The 20,672-nt window shown below is 48.0% G+C and overlaps 2 protein-coding genes across 4 annotated transcripts in view; one reads left to right on the forward strand and one right to left on the reverse strand.

Moving 5' to 3' along the window:
- Positions 1-179: 179 nt before the first annotated feature.
- Positions 180-9,460, reverse strand: Mpi (mannose phosphate isomerase). 2 transcript variants are annotated; one of them, XM_036194150.1, is made up of 8 exons: positions 9,403-9,460; positions 8,842-8,969; positions 7,388-7,588; positions 5,607-5,748; positions 5,095-5,277; positions 2,648-2,812; positions 1,210-1,418; positions 180-951 (listed from the first exon to the last, which is right to left on the reverse strand). In XM_036194150.1, exons 1-8 carry the CDS (start codon positions 9,416-9,418, stop codon positions 733-735), a joined length of 1,263 nt encoding a protein of 420 aa, XP_036050043.1. In that variant the 5' UTR covers positions 9,419-9,460; the 3' UTR covers positions 180-732. The 2 variants fall into 2 exon arrangements, with proteins under 2 accessions (XP_036050043.1, XP_036050042.1); XM_036194149.1 differs by having other exon boundaries at positions 2,648-2,821.
- A 6,483-nt stretch (positions 9,461-15,943) lies between these two features.
- The window catches only part of Scamp2 (secretory carrier membrane protein 2), a 28,357-nt gene continuing 23,628 nt past the window's right edge, over positions 15,944-20,672 (forward strand). For both annotated transcript variants that reach the window (XM_036194152.1, XM_036194151.1), the window contains exon 1: positions 15,944-16,113. In XM_036194152.1, the coding sequence (XP_036050045.1) occupies positions 16,057-16,113 (57 nt within the window). In that variant the 5' untranslated portion in view covers positions 15,944-16,056. The remainder of the gene's footprint in view (positions 16,114-20,672) is intronic.

A 20,672-nucleotide genomic window follows, 5' to 3' on the forward strand; every position in this document is an offset into this window, starting at 1 on the left:
AGCATAATTCCAAAGCCAACCGCTACAGGAGGCCGCGGCCTGCCTGCAAGCTGTGCAGCTGAGGCTGAGGCTGGCTTCCTCTCCCACCCCTTCCTATACAAGCCTTCTGGAATCCAGCCTGCCCACGCCCGGGAAGCTGTATGAAGCAGAGTCAAAACCAAAACTGGACATCAGAGAGCTCTTTCTGCCCACATCAGGGGCAGGAATACCAAAGTCTGACTGCTCTTTAATCTGTACCCTCAATACAAATCATCTTTAATTACTTTGACAGAGCTATAGGGAGTAAGCTTCGTTAGCCCACTGGCCTGCCCTGCCCTGCCCTTCCCTTCCCTTCCCTTCTCTGCAGCTGAGTGAGCAGGCAGTCCCAGGGCAAGAACCCTGCTCTTAGACATCACTGGGCCTGTCACTCATGCTGACCTGATGCTGGGTCGTGCATGTTTTGTCAGCCTGATGCCTTGGCTGGGGCAGTTGTTGCCTCCTTGAATGGACACAGAGGTAGCACGGAGTGTTGAGAGAGTACAGTGGAGTGTCAGGCCTCCGTCTTCACACACACCCCTCATCCTGAAGATGCTCCAACCTAGGCATGCTCTGGAGTCAGTAATGCCAAGCTCACTACTCTACTATCCCAGCATGCACCAAAGTGTGCACAACAGGGACAGGGATTGGGCTGGACCTGAAAGGTGGAGCTGGCCAGGATATAGGCGACAGGCAGAGAGGGCAGAAGACTGATCTCTACAGCACACAACAGGCCCGGAACATCAGCAGATCCTTGGGTACAGTAAGCTTCAGTGAGACACTCTCATTAGCCCCAATGAAGAGCACTCCACCACGCTGCAAAGGGATTTCTGCTTGAACTGTGGGTGTGGTAGCTGTCACTGTCCCTTGGACCATCAGAAGAATGCTGGCAGAGTCTAGTGCCAAGACCTTGTATTCAGTGACAGAGCCAGGGACCTGGTAGAAAGAAGTGATAGAATAGTAAAGTTTACACTCTGCTCCTGGGTTCTAGAACATCTCAAGGTCCCTGTGGCCTCCTTCCCCACTGTTCAGGCTCTTGGCACCATGGAGACCCACATCTGGTCCCTGGCAGAGAAGTAGATGGGCTTTGTGGCTATCCATACTAGGTGGGCTTGATGGGAAATCCAGCCCCAGGTATACCCCTGTAGGTTTGACATGCTACACAAAGGATACCCACCTGGCCCATGTACTTACCTCCATCTTCATAACAGTGAAGTCTGGTACAGGAGGGTCATAGATAGAGAGATAGGGGTCATCTTGACTCCGTGTTGGGGTAAACAGCCTGTCCTTGCTTGGGCTAGGTGTGTAGTTGAGCATTTCACACAGAGTTGGCACATCAATGAATTTGGGTGTCAGGCCAGCACGCACAGTATTGTCTGAACATGCCATGCATTCCACACAGTCTGAGGACAGATAAATGTCATGGGCTAAGATGGTAAAGTAAGCCATGGGGTTTGGCTCTCTAGGCCTGGGCATCCTAATGTAGGCCATATGCATGCCCTATAAAGTAGGTAAAAATGTGTGAACAGAATTGTGGGAGAATATGATGAGGATACTAGGCATCAAAATTATATTAACTGCTATGCTAACATGACTCCTCTTACACTTCTGCAATAGAGTCCTGTGAGTGGATAAGCTGTCAACAGTCACAGGGGACACCAGTCTGCCTATAATCACAGCACTCACAAGGCTGAGGTAGGAGAGCTGCCATGAGTTTGAGGCCAGCCTGGGCTACAGAGTGAGATCCTGTCTCAAAACAAGAACAGCAACAAAGAGGCCATCAAAGTGGGTAAAACCACTTGCCATGCAAACATGAGGGCCTGAGTTCAAATGCCAAAAACACATACTAAAACCGCAGTGCAGTACATATAACTGTCATCCCAGCATTCCTATGGGGAGACAGAAGAATCCCTGGAAGTTCACAAACCAGCTAGATTTGAGTATATGGCATTAAAGAGAGACAGAGACAGACAGAGAGAGAGAGAGAGAGAGAGAGAGACCCTCAAACAAAATAGAATGAGGATCAACCCCTAGCCCCAGGTTGTCCTCTGAACTCTCCATGTGTCCTATGGCACATGTGCACCTGCATTCACAGACAAGTGACAGCCTTCTGTCCCATCACCCATACGTAGCGTGAAAATCTCCAGACAGGCCGGCGGTGGTGGTGCACACCTTTAATCCCATCACTTGGGAGGCAGAGCCCGGTGGATCTTTGTGAGTTCGAGGCCAGCCTGGGCTACAGAGTGAGATCCAGGACAGGCACCAAAACTACACAGAGAAACCCTGTCTCGAAAAAACAAACAAACAAACAAAACATCTCCAGGCAGGTAGAGTTGGTGTGCAAACACAAGTGAGGGGACTGAACAGCAACTCTGTGCAGTGTGGCTTGACTGATTACCACACTCATCAAAGGGCTTACCATCAGAACTTGTGGCTGATAGCAGATTTTAAGCTACATCTACCACCCAGCTGGCAGCGACTGTCCATTCTGGTGGCTCAATCACCCTCCGAGGTCAAAAGCTGAACTGTGCTTACAGAGGCCTCATCAACCATCTTCCCTCTCTTTCATCCACACAAGGAAACGAGGTCCACAGGGGATGGCAGTGGAGCATACTACTGAAATGGAGCTCACCTCCCTTCAGGTAGGCATGGGGCACGTTGGCCTCCAGAAACATGGCTTCCCCCGGCTTTAAGGTGAGCAGGTTCAGGAAGTAAATGGCGAAGCATCCAATATCACCTGGGTACTGTTGGTGTAGCTGGAGCAAGAGCTTCCCACAAATGTCGTCCATGCTGTTTCCTGCAGATACTGAGGGTCACAGAGCATCCCAAGGCCGCTAAGACACGTGTGGTGTTCACAGCTTCACCCTGACGAGGGGGTCTTAGGGAACAGTCCCTGCCCCTATGAATGCAGTTGCTATACTGGGCCTCTCTTAAACATGCCTCATCTTTGATGGTCAGTCACCCTTGGTCTTTCTCTCTCAATAATGCCACCTCTCACCTTAACCATCTGCATGCCTGTCCTGGCTCTAGCAGCTGGGCATTGTGGTGCACAGCTAGCATCCTAGCACCAAAGCAGAAGAATCGCCATGAGTTCTAATATAGCCTGGACTGCAGAGTAGGACCCTGTCTCAAATGATACAGGCTAGGGATGCAGCTCAGTTGGTAGAGTGCTTGCCCAGCATGCATGAAACCCTAGGTTTGGTCCTAGGTCCACAAAAACACAGGCATGGTGACACATGCCTTGTAACCCCAGTGCCTGGGAAGCAGAGGCAGGAGTGTCAGAATTTAGTCATCTAATGAGTTTGAGGCCACCCCTGGTTATAAGAAACCTTGTCTCAAAGGGAAGTGAAAGACAAAATTGTATGAGAAATCTCTAAAACACAGATACCACTAGCATCGCCAGTTCGGATTTTGACAAAAACATGTCTAGACAACTGCCCCCCAAAAAAGTCTCCTGGTTAGGGATCACTCAGTGCTCTTGAGCTCAAAAATCTATTGTGGACAGGTAGAAAACCTGAACCCTTCATGAAGAGTGCCAAATTCCCTATTAGCCAAGGACTTCCCCTTCGTTAGCACTGAACTCCCATGTCTCAGGAGGTCAGTCCATCTTTGGCAACCTGGGATGGTTGTCTACCCCAGAGAGCACAAGGCATAATGTGCTGTGGGCCAAAATGTACCCTGGAGACTGACCAAGAGAAGATGAGCTCAGCCTGGGCTGGAGACGGGTGCAGGGACAGGGTGAACTGAGCTTCCTGGAGCATGCACAGGAGGGAGGAGTGTATTCCGAATATATAGGAACCACAATAAAGAAAGCAGTGATCCGGGGCTGGAGAGATGGCTCAGTGGTTAAGAACACCAGCTGCTCTTCTAAAGGTTGTGAGTTCAATTCCCGGCAACCACATGGTGGCTCACCACAACCACTTGTAATGAGATCTGGTGCCCTCTTCTGGCCTGCAGGGAAACATGCAGGCAGAATACTGTATATGTAATCAATCAATCTTAAAAAAAAAAAAAAAAAAAAAAAAAAAAGGCCGGGTGGTGGTGGCGCACGCCTTTAATCCCAGCACTCAGGAGGCAGAGCCAGGCGGATCTTTGTGAGTTCGAGGCCAGCCTGGTCTACAGAGTGAGTTCCAGGACAGGCTCCAAAGCTACACAGAGAAACCCTGTCTCAAAAAACAAAAACAAAAAAAGAAGAAAGAAAGAAAGCAGTGTTCCAAGTGGGAGGGTATGGGAGGGTGGTTTGGTCTTCATGCAGACACTTGCTCAAAGGCTACTCTGCTAAACACTGGGACAAACAAGAAGGTCTCTGGCCTAGAGAATCCCAGTTTTAACATGAGCACATGACGCTGAGGTCAGGGTTCTCCAAGAGTATGCAAACATGGAAGGCACTCAAAACCACAAGAGGCTATGCTCAGGTGCAAAGGGAACGCAGCAGGGACTTGGGAAAAGCCTGAACCAGAAGAGGGTTCTGGGGCTGCCTGCAGGAGCAGCCGGCATGTCAGCAGGGGAGCCAAGACCATCCACTGCCATGGAAGCTCCTGAGTCTCTCAGCCTGGCTTCTCACTGTCTGTGTTGACTCTCAGGCCAGCAGTGACACAACCACACCCACCATAGTCATTTCCTGAACTCTGTTAGCACAGGTTAGGCACCCAGGAGGGCTCTAAGGAAGAATGAATGGTTCAGAGCACAAAGCTTGAGTCCTCTAGAGACGAGTGAGCTCTTTGGTCCTTTCCTACTTCCCAGTCCCCCAAACGCCAAGTCTGTCCCATAGGAAGCAGCTGGAGAACTGGGAAGAATCTGGAAATGCCTGGGTGGAGGGCATTGGTAGAATCCTCTAGGCCAGTCTGCTTTCAGCCACCTGGAGAACACCAGTTAGGAGGTGGTATCTACCTGGGCCTCACTCCACAAAGGCTGGGAGAGAAATGGTAGCAGCTAAGGTTGGCGTCCCTCTACGTTTGGCCCCTCTTAGGTTCCACTTGGGGAAAGGGGCTGGGAACCCTGTGTCTATGGCCTCATCTGTGCCTATGTCAGGAGTCCAGGCTAGGTCCCTGCATCCACCCAGGCCTCGGCCACACCCACCTTGCTGGGAGATCCGTTTCACCAACAGGTTAAGTTGCTCGACCACCACCTTCTTCTTACTCTTCATCAGATGGGAGAAGCAGTTCCTCAGAGCGGAGGCCACAGCCCCAGGATCCCCGCTCATGCTCTGCTTCAGCTGTGCTGTGGCATCCTCTCCAATCAGGGACTGGAACTCAGGTACCTCTGCGGGATGGCCAGGCCAAGGAGATGTAAAACAAATGGTAAGACAAAACACTGAGAAGTGAGGACCTCCCACCAGCCCTTCATCCCCAAGCCCTCAGCAACCACACCTGGGCCTGGTCTCACTATCTGGCCCACTGCCCCCCAAAACTACCTCACAATGCCAAGATCTCTTTAGTATACAGAGATGATATAATACATGTATCATATTCATATCATAGACCCTATGATATGAATAGCACAGCCTCTGCTGTCTGTTTCTCTTTTAGCCCAGGTTCCTCATGCGTCCCAGGGCCAGCACAGATGCCCTCAGCATTCCTGTCCAACCTTACTCTTCAGGAAGGTCACAATCTCCTCCACTGGCCGGAAACCACATAAGCCCTGGAAGGGAGTGAGGGCAATGGCCATTTCTGGCTTGTGGTTGGCATCAGGGTAGTGCTGTGGAGCCTGGAGGTGCAGCTTCTCTGCCAGCTCCTGTGGGTGGGCAGTGGAGGACAACAGTTGGGGTACAGCTGTCATCAGCAGGATTACTGGTCCCTGCAGTCCCTGCTGCCCCCCCAATTGTCAGATGACAGTGGCTTCTTACCTCTGACAAGGAAGCCAGTCAAGGCATCATGCAGAAACTTGGGGTTCACCCAGCCCAGAGCAGAGAAATGGGCCAAATCTAGGGGAGAGCTGGGACAGACTTAAGAGACCTGGCCTGTGGCTCAGGAACTCCAAACAACAGGCCTAAGCTGTGTGACTTAGGTAAATGATTTGGAGGAGGTAGAGTTAGGAATGTCTAGAGTGTTAGGTCATCTTCAGCTACATAATGAGCTTAAGGCCAGCTTGGGCTTTGTAAGACCTGTCTTTAAAAACCCCCAAATTGGGGTTGGGGATTTAGCTAAGTGGTAGAGTGCTTGCCTAGCAAGCGCAAGGCCTGGGGTTCGATCCTCAGCTCAAAAAAAAAAACCAAAAAAAAACAAAAAACAAAATCAAAAACAAACCAAAAAAAAACAAAACAAAACAAAAAACACCCAACAACAACAACAAATTAGGGGCTGGAGAAACGGCTCAGTAGTTAAGAGTCCTTGTTGCTCTGGCAGAGGACTCAGGTTCCTTTCCTAGCATCCATATGGTTGTTCACAACCATTTGTATCTCTAATTCCAGGGGATCTGATGCCCTCTTACTTCCAAAGGCACCAAGCATGCATGTGATGTACATACATACATGGAGGCAAAGACTCATATACATAAAACAAAATAATCTTTAAAAATTAAAAAAAAGCAGCCGGGCAGTGTTGGCACACACCTTTAATCCCAGCACTCGGGAGGCAGAGCCAGGAGGATCTTTGAGTTCAAGGCCAGCCCAGTCTACAGAGTGAATTCCAGGATAGCAAGGGCTACATAGTGAACCCCTGTCTCAAAAAACAAACAAACAAACAAAAAAAGACTTTTTTTTTAAAGGGGTTGTGCTGGAACTATAGCTCAGTGGTTAAGAGCACTGGTTGCTCTTCCAGAAGACCTGGGTTCAATTCCCAGCACCCACATGGTAGTTCATGATGGTCTATAACTCCAATCTCAGAGGACCCAATGCCCTCTTCTGGCCTCCCTGCATACTATCTATATTCATGTAATGCACAGGCCCACATACAGGCAAAACACTCATACACATCAAATAAAAATAAATAAATATTAAACATTTTTAAAAGAGGAGCTTAGATAGACTGCTTAAGCTAGGTTGGGCCTTGTTGAAGGAAATTACACAGTAGGGTGTGGCTGAAACAACAGCTGGGGTGCCTGCCCTGTCCTGGAATTTTGGTACTGAACTGTCCAGGAGAGCCAGCTAGGGAAATGGCAGATATGAATAGACCTAGGCTGGGGGAGGGGAAGCCAAGGATGAGCTTGGAGAAGCTCTCTTGGCATAGGCGAATCAGTTGTCCACTTAGACTTAGCTTCTGTGTGTGTGTGTCACCAGCATCTGCCCCTGAGCATCCAAACTGGGATAGTAAGACTTGGATTTAGCCCTGAGCTAGAGCCTCGTATGGGCAGGGTGAAGTCAGCAGTAAAATCTATTGGCAGGCCCACCAAAAACCCTTCCCTGCCCTGACCTCTGCACCCTCGGATCCTCTACCTTGTTCGGGTGTGCCTGGATAGACAGGGCTGTTTCCACCGAGAGCACTTTGAAGAGAAAGGGCAGCTTGCCGTTAAAGGTGTCTTTGACCTTTGGGCCTAAGCAGTCCTGGTTGTCAGCAATCCACTGGCCTAAGGTCTTCTGGGAAATACGGTTGTCAAGGATCCTGGCATCTCCCCGGGGGTGTGTCCCCATCCACAGCTGGAAGGACAGGAAAGTTAAGAAGGAAGCAGCTGCCATCCCTGCATGCATGAGGCATGCATCCATACACTGGTTTATGGGTACTGGGGATCGAACCCAGGGCGCACAGATGGAAAGTAAGCACTTTACCACTGTCTGTCCCATGGGGAGAATGACACTGGGGTATCTCTGAAAGCATGAGTCTCAATGACAGCTCTGTTTGAGGGGTTAACATTCATGTGTTTCCGTCTCAAAAGACAAAACTTCCTTATGCTTTGACTTTTCCCTTCTCAACAGAAGGGATGATCTGGGGTTAATAAAAATGAAAAATTAAGGAGCTGGAAAAATGGCTCAGTGGTTAAGAGCTCTGGCTGCTCTTCCAGAGCGCCCACCATCGGTTTCCAGAACCCACATCAAATAGGGCTCACACACTCCTACAACTCCAGCTCCAGGGAATCCGTTGCTTCCAGCCTTCACAGGCACCCCTGCACGCACATGCACACACCCACATGCAGCATACACACTTATACATAGCTAAAAATAATAAAAAATACTTTTTATAAAAGTAAATCTTAAAGAGAAACGTTAATCAAAATTAGACATTTAGTTTTTGGCTAGGAATGGTGTTGCATGCCTGTAATGCTAACACTTAGGACATAGAGGCAGGGAGATTGGGAGGTCGAGGTCATTCTCAACTCCACAGCAAGTTTGAGGCCAGCTTAGGCATCCTGAGACAGTCTCAAAAAAAAAAAAAAAAAAAAAAAAAAAAATTAAACAAATGAAAAGATTCAGTAAGTGCTGAGAGCTGTCCTGGAAAGAAGGATGGTACTAGGGTTCAAAAACTCCCAGTGCTGGACATGGTGGTGCACACCTTTAGTCCAAGCACTAGGGAGGCAGAGACAAACAGGCAGAGGCAGGTGATCTCTGAGTTCAAGGCCAGCTTGGTCTACAGAGCGCTTTCCAGGAAGCCAGGACTACACAGAGAAGCCCTGTCTGGGGGGGGGGGGGGGGGGGGATCCCAGACGTTTTATCTTCCTTTGTATGAGACTGCATCTTGCTTGATACAGAGACCAGGCATATCTTCCTGCCTCAGCCTCCCCCACTTCTGTGATTACAGTGCTCTGACTACAGCTCTCTTTGTGCACTGATTGGTCTGAAGACCAAGAGAATATCTACAGGCTGCAGAGATTCGTCCCAACTGTTCCATTCGGCTCCTCTCAAGTCCTTTGGTCTCACTTACGGTAAAGCGGACTGATGTGCAGCCAGAGTCTTACCTCTGCATAAGGCTTGTCCTCTGAGATCTGGGCCAGTGGGTCACTGCTAGCCAGCAAGCATGCCACCTCGCTGTTGGAGCCCATCTTCCCCCAGGCATACTGCTGCACCACACAGGAAAGTGGGAACACTGGGGACAGAGACAGAAGAAGGTCAGCTTCCACCCGACTCTTCAGACCTGGCCCTAATGCGGGGAAACCAGGAACGAGAAGGGGCAGAGACACACAAGTCGAGGAGTTGTGGAATGACACCCCTCTCTTCCGCAGTTCTCGATGTTCCCATCTGTAAGATTGGCAGATACGGGATCTTGTCTGCCATGGGGGAAGAACTGAGTTCAGGTGATGGTAAGGGAAAAGGAACTAACTACTCATGTCTCTGCACTCGGTCGGTCCCGTAGTGACCCAAGCGCACTCAGGAGCTTCGACCCCTGGTAGCAATTCCCACTCCAGATCCCCTCCTTTGCCCGGAGTCCATGGGAATGGTCGCGACCTGCCAGGTCCTGACAATATTAGTCCTCAGGACGCGACCACCACCAAGGTTACTAGAACCGGGCAACGGCTCACCTCGCTGACTCGCCATCCTAGCAGCCGGAGACCCGGCTTCAGGCACGTAAGCCCTTCCCAGCAGCCTCTGCTGCTCTGCGCGCAGAGCTTCACGGGAAATGTAGTTCACAGAGTCCACTGCCGCTTAACCTCTACAATCAGGAGCCCAGGCTGCCCAAAAGTATTCCCCCTAATTCTTGGTCTGAACACTCCGGCCTTCCAATTCCTTTTATCCATATGTAAGTACTGAGGACTCACTAAGTACCGCAGACTGTTCCAAGTATACAACAGAGAACAAGATAACATTACTTTTGTACTTTTTCAGGGTTTCTGGTCTAGAGAAGGGAAGTAATTAAATAAATTTTAACAGTGTGTCTAAAGGCAATAAACCAGACATAGTAGCACATCCCTGTGATTCCAGCACTTGGGGAGTTGAGACAGGAGGATTGTCTTGAGTTCAGGATCAGCCTGAGACACATAGTGAGATCTTGTCACAAACAGGCCATCTGGATAAGCCCCGATAAGAAGGAGAGGTTTGAGGAAGAGTGGAAAGTGTTCCCAACAGAAGAAAGAGCTGGCAAGAATCCTCTAGTGCAGGAACTTGTGCCTGTATTTTACACAATTAAATAGCAAAGAGGTCAACACTGCAGGACAAAGGACACACACACACACACACACACACACACACACACACAGAAGGGAAAAGGGTCAGTAAAATGGAAAGGCGATGAGCAGGGGTTCATATGCTATCGTGAGGATGTCAGGTTTCCCTCTGGTACCCAGTGGTCAGAAGGCTATTGGTGTGATGTAACTACAATGATGGCAGATGTCTCTTGCACCCCGTCACTCCTCTGAACTTCTGTTTCTGACTCTGTAGAATGAGGATAGTAATATAGATCTGTCAGATTTAGTGTAGGGTCTGTGGAGATTGTAAAGCAGTCCTCTGACCCTCCCATCCTAGGTGTCTCCAGAACCCAGCCATCCTTCAGTCTGAGCTGCTCACAAGCCGTGACAGGAGGGGAGTCACCAGAAACCCTGCACAGGGGAGGCTGGGGATGGACTTCTGCTGTGGAGTAATCCTGTCACATCCTCTGTAGAAAGTCTCTGACACCCGGACCTCCTTAGCAGCCTAGGAGGAGAGCAGCCAGCTGGAGACCCAGAATCACAGCTGTCAATGCTCCTGGGAACAGGAGAAAGGGGTTACAGGCCTTGAAGAACTCCCTAATAGGCCCAAGCCTTGCAAACATGGGCTGGCACGTCTTGCCCACTCCCCTTCCCTTTCCCTTGCTAAATCATTAGATTACATTCCTAAAGCTAGCCACCAAGACCCATTCCCTTATAAAGCTAGCCACCAAGGTCCACTTCCTAGCCTAACTCATTCCTGAGACTGATCACCAAGGTTCAACTATCAAAACACCAAGGTCCAATAACCAAATTTCATTATTTGGCTACACTGACTCTCATGTCAAATCAGGACTTAGCAACTTGTTCTATCACAGACTTCTCATTTTTCTCCTTAAAAACCACTCCTGCAGAAATACCTTCTGCTCTTTGCCTGATCCAGAGGCAGCCCCCACTCCCCAGTTGTCCCCTTCCGGGGTAAATAAATTTCTTTGTGTTGAGAATTTGGTGTCTAGGTGTGTTCTGTGTGAGTTCCGAGGCCTCTCAGATCTGCCTCTACCTTATAGATTCGGGGTTGGGGGTTGATTTGCACAGTCTCTACCACATATGTCCAAGGAAAGGGGAGGGGTTTCTCAAACTTTCTTTCCCAAGTGTGGCTGCCAACCCCTCCTGGAATCCTCATGTTTATATAACTCAACCTGCATTTCAAAGGAAGCTTTCTCATACACTAATAAAATGGAAAACGTAAAAAATCATGTGGCTGGGCAGCAGTGGTGCACGCCTTTAATCCCAGCACTCGGCCAGGCAGATCTCTGTGAGTTCGAGGCCAGCCTGGTCTACAGAGTGAGATCCAGGACAGGTACCAGAACTACACAGAGAAACCCTGTCTCGAAAAACAAAACAAAACAAACAAACAAAATTTACATGCTTGGCAGCTCAAATACCTCCTACTTGGAGTCCTGTATCCTTCCCCACCTCTATTCCCCAAGCCATCATGCTAAGATAAGAATTAGACACAGGAGTCGGGCATGGTGGAAGCCAGGCAGTTAGAAGGCAAAGGCAGGCAGATCTCTATGAGTTCCGAGCTAGCTTGGGCTACATAGTGAGACTGTCTCACAAGAGCCAGAGGGAAAGAGAGCAAGAGAGAGAGAATTAGACACAGGGGTGGAGAGATGGTTCCACAATAATAACATTGCTCTTCCAGAGAACCCAGAGAAGACCGCTCAGGCAATACAAAGTCTTTATTAGCTGGCTGGTGACTACACTGAGTGTTTGGGATCCCAGTGTAGCCCCTAGCCTCTCTCAAGGTGAGCTTTAAGCACAAAAACCATGTCCTGGGTTGACACACTTCAGTTAACAAGAACAGTTACAGAAGCAGAACTACAGAAGCCAAACAGCAAGGTTAGCACATTTAGAGACTTTCCCAGAACCATGGACTTTGATGGGTTAGGTCTTTGTCTTTCTTTTGGCAGACAGCGTGTGGTGCTGTCTACATGCTGAGTTTTACAGCCAGAATGGTACTTCCATCATGGAGTCAGTTGTGTTAAGGTCTGGGGCCCTCTTACAAAAGCAATAGGATCAGGTGCTCAAGGTCATCCTTGGCCTACATACTGGAGGGTAATTGGGCCTATATGAGGCCTCATCTCTCAAAAAAAGAAAGGAAGAAAGAAGAAAAAGAAAAAAGCTAACTACTCAAGAGTTCAAGGCTAGCCTAGGCAACTTAGTAAGACTAAGTTTCAAGATAATTTTCTTTTTATCTACCCCTAACCTCTTCCTTCCTTTCTCCCTCCCTCCCTCCCTCCTTCCCTCCCTCCCTTCCTTCCTTCCTTCCTCTTTCTTTCAACAGGGTCTGACTCTATAGCTCAGGAAGGCCTGAAACTCAGGCTGGCCTTGAGCTAGCAGTAATTTGTCTGCCTCAGTTTATGAAGTGCTGGGGTTACAGGTGTAAAACACCATACCCTATGAAATCAAGGTTTTTTTGAAAATCAGTTAGCAGTATCACTCAATGGTAGAGCTCTTGTCCAATATACCCAAGAACCTGGGTTCCATCCCTACTACTGAAAAAGCATATAATTAATTTGGAAGGCATACAGCTGAGCAATGTGTTACTAGTCTCCCCCAGCTTTGCTATAAACTTCTTCCTCACCTTTGACTAAAATCCCCTAATGGGTTAAGAATGTTCTTTGGCAAAAGTTGGTTTCGGGCGGGGCGGTGGTGGCGTACGCCTTTAATCCCAGACTCAGGAGGCAGAGGCAGGTGGATCTCTGAGTTTGAGGCCAGCCTGGTCTACCAAGTAAGTTCCAGGAAAAGGCGCAAAGCTGCACAGAGAAACCCTGTGTCTGGGGGAAAAAAAAAGTTGCTTTCAGTTCTCTTTCCCCATCTTAAACTGCAAAGTTAGGTATTCCCAAGAAAAGGAACTAGGAAAAAAAAAGAAAAAAAAAAGATCCCTAAGACATCTAAGAGTTTAGTAAATCACTTGGGTGATGGTGGCACACCCCTTTAATCCCAGCACTCGGGAGGCAGAAGCAGATGGATCTCTGTGAGTTCAAGGCCAGCCTGGTCTACAGAGTGAGTTCCAGGACAGCTAGAGCTACACAGAGAAACCCTGTCTCAAACCGCCCCCACCTAAAAATAAATAAATAAATAAATAAATAAATAAATAAAAATTCAGTAAGTCTTCTTTAGATTTCTAGAACAAAGGGCCTCTGCTGGGCTTCACATAACATTAAATCACTGGCCAAAGATTTGATGATCTTGTTCTTTGATTACAAGTAGAGCCATTTGGGATGATACCTGCCTGTAATTCCAGTATTTGGGAGGTAGGAGCAGGAGCATCAGGCATTGAAGGACATCCTCAGCGTAATAGTTAGTTTGAGGCCAGCCTGGGCTATGTGAAACCCTATCTCAAAAATTTTTTAATTAAATTAAAAGTGGAATAATGTTTAACTTACAAGGAAATAGTATGTTTATCTAAGAGTCATAAGGGCTGGTACATCATTGGGAGAGGGCTTGTTCACCATGTGCAAAGCCATGGTTTTTATGTTTTATTTATCATATTTTTTTAAATTTATGTTTGCAAGCACGTTAGTTCATGCAAGTGTGGAGGGCAGAGGTTGGTGTTAAAAATAAGATGTCTTCCTCTATTATTCTCCACCTCCTTTTTCTTTTTTATAAATGGTTTTTCTTTCTTTCTTTTTTTTTTTTAAGCTTAGGATCGAACCCAGGGCCCTGCACTTGCTAGGCAAGCACTCTACCACTGAGCTAAATCCTCAACCCATCCACCTTCTTTATCAAGGCAGGGTCTCTCACTGAACCTGAAGCTTACCAAGGCTAGCTGGCCAATGAGCTCCCAGGATCTTCCTGTTTCTACTTTCCCAGTACTAGGATTACAGACAGACCTCCTTGTACAACTTCTTACATGGGTGCTGTGTCTCTGAACTCAAGTCTTCATGTTTATATAGAAAGCACTTTACCAACTGGGCCCTCTCCCCAGTCCCTTTTTCTAATAACCTATCTGTCTGTCTTTGAGACAGGTTCTTATGTAGCTCAGACTGCCCTTGGACTCCATATGTAGTTGAGGATAATCTTGAACTTCTGATCCTCCTTCCTGTGTATGGGTGGTTTGCTTGCATGTATGTACATGAACCACATGTGGGCCAAAGGAAGCCAGAAGAGGGCATTGGATCATTCCCTCTGACTGGAGTTACAGATGTTTGTGAGTTGCCATATGGGTGCTGGGAATGAAATCCAGATCTTCTAGATCAGCAGACAGTACTATTAGCAATGAAGTCATCTCTCCAGTCCCAGGAATACTGGCTTTTAATTGGTAAGCAAATGAATCTGAGTCTGACAGCAATATTGAAAAACATACATCTCTCTTTCTTGGCCCGTAGCTCCTCGGAATCTGTTAATGATAATTTTTTTAAAGCTGGATATAGTGTCAGAGATCTATAATCCCAGCACTTTGCAGGTGGGGGCAGGAGGATCGGGAGCCCAAGCCTAAGCTACATGAGACCCTCTCTAAAAACAAGCAAACAGCAGCAAATAGGGCCAATGAAATTACTCAGAAGGTAAAGGGTGCTTGCCACCAAGCCTAATGACCTGAATTCAATCCCTGAAAAACACATAGAAGTGGAAGGAGAGAACCAACTCCACCAAATTATCTTCTGACACATGTACTCACATCCATCCACACCACATGGAGATATAACGATAACCACTATTACTACTTTTTTGTTTTGTTCTCAAATAATTTATTTATTTTTATTTTATGTGTATTGGTATTTTGCCTGTATGTATGTCTGTGTGAGGGTGCTCAGTCTCCTGGAACTGGAGTTATAGACAGTTGTGACCTGCCATGTAGATGCTGGGAATTGAACCTGGGTCCTCTGGAAGAGCAGCCACCTCTCCAGCCTCCTTTTGTTTTGTTTGAGACAGGGATTCTCTGTGTAACAGCTCTGGCTGTCTTGGAACTCACTCTGTAGACCAGGCTGGGCTTAAACTCACAGATATCTGCCTGCCTCTGCCTTCTGAGTGCTGGGATCAAAGGCGTGAACCACCACTGCCTGGCCTCCTTTCCCTTTTTAAATCTCCATAATTTCCCTGTGTTTTGATACTAATACCACCTTAAGATCACAAGTTCAAATCCAACCTGCGCTATACAGTAAGTCCCTGTTTCAAACATACAAACAACAATTAACAAAACAAAACAAAAAACCAGCAACCAACCAACCAACCAAAACCTCTGGAAACCAGCAATAACCAACAAAACAGAAGCAAAAACATACCTGTTTACAACACAAAGAATAGACCAATTAGTAGTGCTATTCCATTCCAGGGTTAGAAATGGCAAGAGCTGGACTCCACAGCAGCCCAAAAGACATGGATAAATAAGTTGAGTTTGTGAGTGGATTAGCTACCTCCTCCAGGAAATCTCTGAAACCACAGAACTTGGACATGGAGGGTGGAGCCTAAAAAGATAGGGGGCTCATCTAGGGCAGGGGCTGATGCACTGTCTTCCAACTTTATCCTAGAGCACAGTTCTTCAAAGAACTCCTCTGATTGACACGTCACCTTGTCATTTTGCTCAGGGACTTGCCCGAATTTCCCAATTTTGCTCTCTAAGAATGCAAGGAGTTTGCTGCTGCTGGTCCCTCACTTGGAAACTCAGAACGAGCACAAATTGGAAGGAAGGTATCAGAAGACAGCCTGCACAGGAGGAGGAAGTGAACTGAATGGCTCTGGATGTAGCTCAGGGATACAGCGCTTGTCTATCATTCGTGAGGCCCTGGGTTCTACCTCCAGCACCTTGGCAGGAAAAAAGTACCAAGTGGAGGGAAACAGAACGCTTATCCATTGCTTTCTAGTGGGCTGGGCAGGGGGCGGAGCGGACCTCTGTGACGTCCCAGGGCCACGCCCCCACAGAGGGCCCTACGCCTGCGCCAGAACGGCTGCCTCGCTCCCGGAAGTGGAGGGTCTACACTGAGTGCTGCTGGGTCTGAGTGACCGAACGCAGTAGCGCTCGCGGAGATCGCTCGCTGGCCCCCGATCACCATGTCGGCCTTCGACACTAACCCCTTCGCGGACCCAGTGGATGTAAACCCCTTCCAGGTAGAACCCCCAACTCTCAGATCTTTCTAGGGCCAAAGGCCGCGGCCTGGGCCTCTTTCGCCAAAGCCGGGAGACGTGGCGTAGGAGGGACGGATGGCCTGTCCAATGGGAGGGTGGGATATGAAGACTGGCCTATCATAGTTTGTATGGGGGCGGGAGTTTGCAACAGGTGGAATTGCGGCAAGGGGGCGGGGCGCTGCAGCACGGGAAGAAGTGGGCTCTCAGAGCACCCCGGGATGTAGCCACTCAGACGGAAGCTGCTGTAGAAAGGGCTAGCGGGCACGTTCTTATCCATGGGGAGGTGTCCTAGAGTCAGGAAGGGAAGCAAAATGTGCCTGTGACATTCCTACTGTCTCGGGGATCCACCTGTCTTGAGTCATCCTAGGAGAAAGGGTCAGTGAAATACAATGAGGAAGTAGAAGTCTAACAGGGTGGAGACAACCCAGCACCCCATCATCAGTAGCAATAGCACCTAATGTACAGGAGAGTCCCTGGTGTTTATCGAGAAAAGGCTGGGGGTGGGGGTAGGAAGAGAACCCAAGCCAGAAAGTGGCCTGGGTCAGAATTCTGCATGCTGGCCAAGGGCTTTATTTGGAGTGAGTTTGGGCCACAAGGAGTGGGGTGTGGTAGGGTGGGGTGATGGTGAAGGAGCTTGGTGCACAAGGTACACTAGTTTGGCAAATCTGCATGGGTGGTTGCTGGCTTGACCTTTGGAACATTCAAGAATACAACAGTCTTCAGACTTAAAGCCAAAACCTTTGAGTGGAGAACGCAGGGACGCCCCCTTGTCTAAGCCGAGGGACGGGAACTCTCGTTAGCGCCAAGGCACTTTATGCTTCTTCTTTCATGTCTGCCCGAAACCAGTTTGAGGGAAGGGTGCTTGTGCTGACTGGTGATTTACGAGCCCAGCTGTCTCCGGTGTCAGTGTGTCAAGCAAGCACACGCAACTCATCCTGCTGCTGCGCGTTATTTTGGTCATCCGCAGCTTCTAAGTTTCCTGCAGACGTTGGAGAAGTCACTTGAGCTTTTCAACTGTGGATCCTTCCAAGGGCAGAGGCAAAGGCAAAGGCGCCTCGAACTAGATGGTTATGCGGTCCGGAGAGTAGAAGTTATTGTTGTTTTGAAGTTTTGCAGTGGTGGCGATTGAACCACAACTTTGCACATGCTAGGCAGATCCTCTACCACGGAACATATTGGGTAGCACTGAGCTTCGTGCCTGGCCCTTGGTCTATTTCAAACAGGTTCTCTCTCTCTTTTTTTTTTATTCCAGAGCTGAGGACTGAACCCAGGGTCTTGTGCTTGCTAGGCAAGCGCTCTACCACTGAGCTAAATCCCCAACCCTTTATGTAGCACAGACTGGCCCTGAACTCCTTATGTGTCACATGCTGTCTTGAACTTGGAGTCCTTCCTCTGCCTCCCAAGTGCCACCATAACCAGAATGAGCCACTACATCCAGCCAGGCTGAGAGCGGAAATTTTCTGCTGCTTTGTCAAGGTGACCTAGCTGATAGGAACCCTCAGGCAGATTTTGGTAGTTCATTCCTTGTTACACTGGGGGATTTAGAATAGCCCTCTTTTAGCTTAATGTTTTTTGACAGAGCCTTTGCAGAGCCTTGTCTCTTATGTAAGGCAAACAGTTGCTGCTATTAATTGAGTGAGGAAAGAATATTTGCATTTTTCCTGTTAATGTCTTGTGCAAACTCCTTTGATTTCATGATGAAGTGCTCTATAATACTGGGGTTTGGGTTCTATATAGCAAGGGTCCAATAGCCTTTTGGAGTATGTGGTATGCAATGATGTCCCTTTGTTCAGTTTTATTCTGTCAGAATAATAAATTTTCTGCTGCTATCAGGGGCAGTCAGCTATCCAACACTGCAGCAGGATCTTCTCCAGGGTCAGCAGTGGGCAGGATTCTTTTGCCCTGTATTAATAGTAGCTCCTTGAAAGTCTTTACGCTCATCTCTGGTGGAAATGACTGGGCAGAGTGTGAGAGTAATTTTAGAAGTAACAGAAGTAACTTCTGCTTTGCATTCAAGTAAGAAGACAGTTTGTCCAGGCAGCCTCAGGATATGGTGGGGCAGGAAGGGGCTATTGGCCAGCAAACATCTGAGGGGACTCCTGGGGTGAAGAAGAGAGCTTGGCTGACTGTGATATGCCCCTCCTATACTGGAATGACTTTCCATTCATGACACAGTGGTGTGAGGGAAAGCAGACTTGCATCTGATACCTGCAGCTCCTTCTGGTCAGAGCTGCCCTCTCTTCCTTTAGGATGGTGTGTGATGTATTGCCAGCGCTGGGAGGGTGTAGTCCTTGGATAGACTGGGTGTGAACTCAGTTTCATTTACTCAGGGTGTTGACTCATAGCTCAGGAGCCAGCAGGTGGAGAGGTGACAGACTCAGATTGTCACACCTAGTCAGTCTGGAGAACAGTCTTTTTTTTTTTGGTCATACCATATAATGGTGGAGTGCAAAAATACACTTACTATTTGGAGTCTGTGGCTGACAGTTAGGGGACTGTAAATGTTCTTAGAAGTCTATTCTAACATCTGCAGTTTAGCTTTACAGAAGCCAAGACTCCAATGAGGCTGGGACTTGCTAGGGCCAGCAGCCCCATGCCAGAATTAGCATCACAAGGAAATCTAGACCTAGGTCTCACTGCCCGGATGGTGCTGTTTTAGAGTTTTCGGGTTACTGTAGGTCAGCTAAGGAAAGACTCTAGTACTTCACTGTCATTCTTGTCACCTTCTGATTTTTTTTTTTTTTTTCTTTCTTTTGAGACAGGGTTTCACTGTTTAGCCCTGGCTGGCCTGGAACTTGCAGGCACAGTAATCTTCTTGCCTGTGCCTCCCAAGTATTGGGCTGGTCAGGTATGGGCCACCTTGCCAGAGTAGTCTTATCTTTCCTGAAATGGGAGTGCTGGTAGTGGTCATCAAATCAGCATTAGCTAAACTTTTGCACTTTTAAAAATGTTTTACATTGCCAGGCAGTGGTGGCTCATGCATTTAATCCTAGAACTCAGGAGGCAGAGGCAGGCAGATCTCTGTGAGTTCAGGCTAGCCTGGTGTACCGAATGAATTCCAGAAAAGGCTCCAAAGCTACACAGAGAAACTCTCTCTCGGAAAAAAAATTACATGTATTTATTTATTGTACATGTCCATGCTGTGTTGCAGGGTGGAGTTCAGAGGACAACTTTCAGGAGTTAAGTCCTTTGCTGCCACATGAGTCTCAGGAATCAAACTGAGGTAGTCAGGCTTAGTGGCAAGCATCCCCACCCACTGAACTATCTGGTCATCCCGTGGTGTGAAGGAATATGGTAGTAGGATAGATTTTTATTGAATTTTGGTTTTGTGGTTGCTGGGGATTGAACTCAGGGTCTTGAGCATGCTAAGCATGTGCTCCACCTTGGGGCAGCCCCATACAGATTTTGTGTGTGTGTGTGTGTGTGTGTGTGTGTGTGTGTGTGTGTGTGTGTGTTAGATGGTGCAGCCCAGGCTGACCTGCAACTCACTCACATGGATCTTCCTGCCTCTACCTCCCAATTGCTGGGTTAAAGGTATTCGACACCACACTTGCCCCCTTTGTTTTGAGACAGGGTTTCTCTGTGAAGCTCTGCTATCTTGGAACTAGCTCTGTAGACCAGGCTGGCCTCGAACTCACAGAGATCCACCTGCCTCTGCCTCCCTAGTGCTCAGATTAAAGGCATGTGCCACCACCACTGCCCAGCTCATACCTGACCTCTATATAGGTTTCTTTTTTATTTTGTTTTGTTTTGTTTGTTTTTTTAGTTGGTTGGTTGGTTGGTTTTTTGAGACAGGGTTTCACTGTGTAACAGCCTTGGCTCTCCTGGATCTCGCTCTGTAGACCAGGCTGGCCTCAATCTCACAGAGATCCACTTGCCTCTGCCTCCCACGTGCTGGGACTAAAGGTGTGGGCTGCCACCAACCAGCTTGTTGTTTATTTGTTTAATGTGCTTTTGTGTTTGGCCTGCGTGTATTTCTGTGTGAGGGAGTCAGATCCACTGGAACTGGATTACAGACAGCTGTGAGCTGCCATGTGGGTGCTGGGAATTGATCCTACATGGCTGGAGAGCAGCCATTGTTCTTAACTGCTGGGCCATCTCTCCAGCCTCTCCCTTTATAGGGTTTTAAAGGCGATCCTTTAAGGCCATATGTTTTGAATTTTCTCAGGTGCTCTTGTGTTCTGTGTTCAGGTAGGTTTGAGAAATCTTTTCCTATTACATTTTTCTTGAAGATTGACAAGACTTGCCAGTTTGGTTAAGGCCCTGAGAAACTGTACAATGAAGACATTTGATTCAGCCTTCTTAAAGTTACTTAACCACGGATCCTTGTTTTTGCTCACACCCAAGAAAGTTGTGAAGTTGATTTCCTTACCCAGTTTTTTGTTTTGTTTTTTTCTTCTGTGTGTATGTTCATGGTTCATGTGTATGCAGGTGTGTAGAGGTCTGAGGACTTTTTTTTTATTACCATTCCTCAGGTACTCTTCACTTTTTTCTTTGTTTTAAAAAAATTTTTTTTGGGCCGGGGTGGGGTGGGGGAGGGG

This window comes from Onychomys torridus, chromosome 7 (genome assembly GCF_903995425.1).
Source record: "Onychomys torridus chromosome 7, mOncTor1.1, whole genome shotgun sequence".
Lineage (NCBI taxonomy): Eukaryota > Metazoa > Chordata > Mammalia > Rodentia > Cricetidae > Onychomys > Onychomys torridus.

What these genes read in the sequence shown, in the direction of transcription:
- Mpi (XM_036194149.1), bottom strand. An exon ending in AGGACAAGCCTTATGCAGAG is followed by an intron (nt 7,589 to 8,841) that starts GTAAGACTCTGG and finishes CTGTCCTTCCAG; the next exon opens with CTGTGGATGGGGACACACCC. An exon ending in GAAACGGATCTCCCAGCAAG is followed by an intron (nt 2,822 to 5,094) that starts GTGGGTGTGGCC and finishes TGTGACCCTCAG; the next exon opens with TATCTGCAGGAAACAGCATG.